We start from the raw sequence: 6,460 nt of genomic DNA on the forward strand, positions 1-6,460 counted from the left end.
TCAGAACAAGAGATCAAGAAGTCATGTTGACTCTATGGAAGACCTTTGTCCTGAACCGCTTAGTCTACTGCTCTCAGCTGTGGTCACCACGCAGTGTCAAGCTAATAACGGGGCTTGAAGCAATCCAGCGTCACTATACTAAAAAGATTGCTACAGTCCATCAGATGAACTACAGGGAAAGGCTGAAAGGACTACGATTCTACTCCTTAGAGCACAGACGTGAGAGATATGTAATAATTTACATCTGGAAAATACTGGAAGGACTAGTACCCAATTTTGGCATCAAGTGTGATATTAATGCTCGTACTGGATGCCACTGCATAGTACCGTCCAATGCATCTAATATAAAAACCAGGTGCTGCAATAGCCTAGGGTTTAGAGGACCACAGCTCTTCAATGCTCTGCCAAAACAATTGAGAAACTTACACGATATAGATGTGGAAGTCTCCAAAAAGAAATTGGACTCTCTCCTATCCGCAATACGAGACGAACCAATTCCTCGACATAGGGCAGTTGAGGCAACAGTGTCAAATTCTATCATACACCAGATGGGCTATAGAAAAATTTTGATAGGATCGCATTAGTCAGAGCAGAGGAACCATGGAAGGATTTTAGAGAGAGTACAAAAATAAAGAGTGAAAAACCATGGTGGTGCTCCAGCATGACCATAGCCAACTGGCTGAAACACATAAAAGAATAAATAAAGAATAAAAGAATATATGTATATGTATATATATACGTGTATATGTATATATATATGTATATGTATGTATATGTATATAAATGTATATATATGTATATATCTATATGTACCGGAGTAAGCACATAGAATGTGCAACAAGGTGGAAAAAAGAGTACTCAAATAGCAGAGGTAGAGTAATATGCTTTATTTAAAAGCAGCAGAAATATAACAAAAGACTGTTACTCTGAGTTTCACGTTCCCGTTCATCGGACAGTTTTGTTAGAAATGGGAAATGAATAACAATGCAATCAAAAGTAATATAAAATTTAAAATTTGAAACACATAGATCTGTTTGATTGGTCGTTTCAAATAACGGTCATCGATGCGTAATGAACAACAAATGAATTTAATATAGATTCATCCTATTTTTAATAAAATCGAAGAAAACCTTAAATAGAAAAATGGGCTCAAATTACATATAATTAATTATATTCGAATTAACACATTAAAATAAAATAAAATAAAATATACGCTACATTCAAAATAAAATAAAATTACAATAGCATATACGCATACTAGACTATCCACAACATATATATACATCAAAATACACAGATGTATACGTACAGATAATCTACGTATATAGGTATATATTTGCAATGCACAAATATATACAGGAAGACAAATTTATACACATACACATACAGACGCATTTAAGCTCGCGCACGAAAAAACTTACGCGCTGGTAACAAAAATTGTATCTTAACCTATGAAATAGAGGGGGAAAGGGTAACATATCGATAATAACGTTACTAATATAGAAAGGGAGAAAGTGTGGCTATCGTGAGGAAGGAAAGGAAGAAAGAAAGAGAGAAAGAAAGAAAGACCGAAAGGAAGAAAAGAGAGAAAGGTGGGAATGGGAAGAAAGAAGTAGAGAAAGAAAATGAGCAAGAACGCATGTATATAGTAAACCTACATAAAATTTAGACTGCGTATATATGTGTATACAAAAATGTATATTAGCATCACGTATATAGATATATATGGGGATATGTACGTAGATACTCACAAACATAACCGTATACATGCGTATGCACACATTCACTGTTGCTGTCATCAGCCATGCTTCTTCTAGCTCTGGGAGTACTTTGCCTACTCGCACTCTGGCCACACGTTTGCCACAGTACGACGGCAACAGCACCCATTCCTCCGATCGTATAGCCTCCGTGGAGTTCTTAATTGCTTCTACTTCTGTTGCAAAGCGTACCTCCACAGTGGCATACGTTCTTCCTCTTGTTACAAATGTTGTTTGCTTCCTGATACTTTTCAGGCATTCCTCAATCTCCTCCACTGTCGCGAGCTCTATCTTTCTAGTTGCTATTTTCATGGTCTTAAATACCACAGTTATCTTTCTTACTCCGCTTATCAGTTCCACAGGTGGTGTCAACTTCAGCGTGTCTCCGACCTTCGCCAGCAACTTCTCACATTCTTTCATCTTCTTCGGCTACACTTTAATTTCAATTATTTCTAGTTTTCCTTCCTCTGTTCCTCTTTCGGTTGCGGCCGCATAACTCTGGCCACCCAACGGCGCCTTCTCCATTTTCCACAACGGGAAGATATAAAAACAGTGAACAATATCAACAATTAACAGCAATAATTAACACTCAATTTTTCAACAAAAAATACTCAACGTTGTAACTCACATCAAAAAACTCTCCGTCATCGACAACTCAAATTCCAAAAAACTGCCGCTCAACGTTTTCTTTATTAGGCACTACGGCCATACCACAGAGGGGGACACTACAAGGACAGGCACAGCACCACAATGGTGACACAAAACATGAAACGAATGGCAACGAGATGTTATATAATGTAGAAATGAAATGGCTGCATGGGCCCCATAACCATGCAGTACCATTTGAATCGTTTATATAAACTATTTACCATCGTTCACTTTTTCTATTGTTTTTCTTAATTATCTGTTTTTTCTCTCTTTTTTTTAAAAATTATATTTATAACATAAAACACTTACCTTTTTTTCCTTTTTTGTTTCTCTTCTTTTTTTGCCAGAATTAAAAAAAAAATTTATTAATACCTCATAAACGGCTCCAAGTCCCTGAGTTCGATCACTGGTGGCAGCTCGTCGACTCCACCGCTACTCCGGGCGTATCAATTTTGTCTCCGCATGTCTTTTAGTTTCTCGTATGTGTCCCTATCGACAACAATGGCCTTCACATTTTCAGAGTAGACATCTGTTGGTACCTTAATTCTTATAATATGCTTGAATTTTAGAATTTTTTCCCCGTCTCCTTGTTTTTTGAATATGTTGCATAATTCCATTTGTTTTTCCATCTTCTTGGTTTTTCTTTTCTTCTTCTGCTACTGGTGTATTTCCTTCTTCAACTCCAAACAATTTCTCTATTTCATCCTCGCATGTTTTAACTCTCGAATCTTTCTCCTTCGCTGGTGAAACCTGCGTCATTAGCAATGTTCCCTCCTTCTGTAAATCCACCTGTTTAGTAATTGCCTTCTCTCTTTCTTTCTCCGTCACCTCTTCGTCTGCCTTCCCTCTGGTCACAGCTTTCTTTTCCACTTTCTTCTTTTTCTGGTTCTCTGGTGGCGAGTTTGTTCTTCCACTTCTCCTTCGTTTTCTTTCCACTACCGTGAATCCCTCCTCCGTTGTATTTTCTTCTATCTCTGCCTGTACTACCTGGTTCGTGTTCTCCTGCTTTTCTGTTGGTTCTCTCTGCGGGCATCTCGCCTTCATGTGGCCTTTCTCGCCACATGCAAAACATATAGGCGGCTTGCCCTCCACTTTCACTCTTAATCTTAGGTCGTCGGGCAGCACTATCTCTTCATCGATTCTATTTAGGTCTTCCACTGTTGCCTGGATAGTGAGTTCGATTCCATAAACCCAGTAATCCACACTTTGTGTTCTTGTGGCCTTCAATATCTTGGTCACTTCCTTCATATTGTACATTATTGAAATTACTACTACCCCTTCAATTAGATTATATAGAATTTAAATTCTTGTTTGATTCACTAGACTGTTGAACAGCAGCATAGTCAAGATGGTATGTTTTCTTCTCTTACTCTTGTTTTTTGCACACATCTACAAAATGACTTTCTAAAATGAAATTCCATTATGCAGCTGAGGAGTACATTTTCATTGTACATTTTATGTAGTGTTCTCACTACATGAATAAATGGAGCTTGTACGAAACGTACGTACTGCTATAACCTATTGAATTTTTGTTGCTTTTCTTCAAATATATTTATATATATATATGTGTGTATACATATATAAGTGTATATATTTATGTATGTATATATATGCATGTATATGTATATAGATGTATATATGTCTGTGTATATATATATATGTGTGTGTGTGTGTGTGTATTTATGTATACATGTGTGTATATATATGTGAGAAAATTTTAAACTGAAGGACATGTCTCCGGACATATTGAAATGCCTCATCTTTGTGCAAGGTTTGACGGCAAACAAAGATGCAGAAATATGTGCATGGATTCTTACAAAACTAGAACAGGAGGACTAGAATTTAACCCTGAAGGCAGTAGAAGAGGAATGTCAAAGAATTATTAACTTGCGACAGGATGTAAAGAAAAGGGAAAAAAAATTCTCTCAAGTACAGACATGTCGACCGGGAATAAATAAAGAAAAAGGAATGTTACGACCAAATCAATGCTATGGGTGTAGAGGTCTGTATTTTAAGAAAGACTGTCCATTTCAAACTCGGAAATGTTTTAGTTGTCAAAAAAATAGGACATAAAAGCTCGCACTGCATAATGAAGCAAAAATGGTCGGAAAAAACTTCCAAAAAGGTTTACTCAACGGGAAGTCGTGACGACACCCAAAAATGAAAGTATGCGTATGTAAAAATGAACGACGCGAACGTGAAACTAAAATTAGACACAGGTAGTGACATTACAATTATTGATACGGACACGTGGAAGAAAATTGGGAAACCTACATTAAAGAAAACATCGAAAAGTGCGCGCGATGTCACAGGTGAAAGATTATACTTCTAAGGCGAAATGGTAAGCGACATTACATTTCGTGGCAAACCCTGTAAAGCAAAAGTGTTTGTGTTAAACAACGCAACAAACTTGTTCAATACTGTCTGGCTGGAGTTGTTTGATTTATGGGACCTCCTCATAAATCTGCCTGTAAAAACATAAATAATTGTTCTTCCAGTAAGAAGAATAAGGCATCAGATGAATTGAAGAAAAAATTTTAAAATGCTTTTCCCGAAGTGTTGGATAAATTAGGTTTGTGTACTTAGAGTGAGGCATGTTTCCAAATTAATGAAAATGCAATACCAGTGTTCAAACCAAAATGAAGGTACCTTTTGCTGCGATAACACAGGTCGATGAAAAATTAGAGAGATTAGAGAAAATTGGCGTCATCCAAAAAGTGGAATATGCAAAATGGGCGGCTCCAACGGTGTATATTAGAAAAAAAAAATGAATAAAAAAACCCCAGAGTGTGTGCCGATTTTTCCACTGGCTTGAATGAATGTCTGAAAACGTGTCACTATCTGCTACCTACGACAGAAGATGTTTTTGAGAAGTTAAACGGGAGCAAAATATTTTCGAAAGTGGATTCATTCGATGCATACCTGCAAATTAGAGTAGACGAGGAATGCTCAAAATACCTGACGGTGAATACGAATAAAGGACTATATAAATATAACATTACCATTTGGTTTAAAGGTCGCACCTCTAAGTTTTCAACAGATTATGGATGCAATGTTAGCGGACTGTGAATTCGCAATTCCATACCTGGATGATATATTAATTAAAAGTGAATTTCGTGATCAGCATGTCGAGCATGTAATGTGTCGAGCATGTAATGAGGAAAAATGTGAATTTTTACCTACAATTAAGTATTTAGGACAAATTATCGACAGGAATGGACGACGACCGGACCCGTCGAGGGCATACGCAATTAAACATATGCCTCCTCCGACTAATATAACGACCTTACAAGCTTTTCTAAGTCTAGTGAATTATCAAAATTATATACCAAATATACAAGAATTGAGAGCTCCACTAAATAATTTGCTAAAAAAGGATGTGAAATGGAATTGGTCAAAATAATTGTCAAAAGGCGTTTGACGATATTAAAAAAATATAAATATCAGATTTGTTACTGGCTCATTTCGATCCTGCAGCGGAGATTGTTGTAGCTTCTGACGCATCTGAATACAGCATAGGAGCAGTAATGCTACACAAATATAAAAACGGTAATATGAAGGCGGTGGTTCATGCCTCACGTTCTCTGATAGCGGCAGAGAAAAACTATAGTTAAATAGAGAAAGAAGCTCTAGTGATCATTTTTGCCGTGAAGAAATTTCACAGATTTTTGCAGGGCAGAAGTTTTAGGCTACAAACTGATCACCGACCATTATTATCGATTTTTGGTTTAAAAAAACTGGAATTCCTACCCATACAGTAAATAGGTTACAGCGCTGCGGTACAATGTTATTGAATTACAACTTTAAAATGGAGTATATACAATCCAAGAGGTTAGGCCATGCAGATTGTTTATCAAGGCTAATTCAAAAAACTATTCGAAGATACCTTGATTTCCGCATAATGTAGGTGTCTTCAGAACAAATCTGGATCTCATCCTGTCAAGAGTTCCGAATAACCTACCTCGCGGCAAGAAGCGCAGATGAACATGAAACACCCTCATCCATCAGATTCCATATATCAGAGGAGGTTTAGTGAAAGTGTAGAAAAGCTAACG

At 36.8% G+C, this 6,460-nt stretch overlaps 1 protein-coding gene across 1 annotated transcript; it reads right to left on the bottom strand.

Annotated features, from left to right (window-relative positions):
* Positions 1–858: 858 nt before the first annotated feature.
* LOC128249544 (uncharacterized) lies at positions 859–4,194 on the bottom strand. The gene is made up of 2 exons (XM_052973426.2): positions 1,752–4,194; positions 859–1,130 (listed from the first exon to the last, which is right to left on the bottom strand). Exon 1 carries the CDS (start codon positions 3,660–3,662, stop codon positions 2,946–2,948), a length of 717 nt encoding a protein of 238 aa, XP_052829386.2. The 5' UTR covers positions 3,663–4,194; the 3' UTR covers positions 859–1,130; positions 1,752–2,945.
* Between the last annotated feature and the right edge of the window lie 2,266 nt (positions 4,195–6,460).

The sequence above is a fragment of the Octopus bimaculoides genome, chromosome 15 (genome assembly GCF_046866305.1).
Source record: "Octopus bimaculoides isolate indiv1 chromosome 15, ASM4686630v1, whole genome shotgun sequence".
In the NCBI taxonomy this organism is placed as follows: Eukaryota; Metazoa; Mollusca; class Cephalopoda; order Octopoda; family Octopodidae; genus Octopus; species Octopus bimaculoides.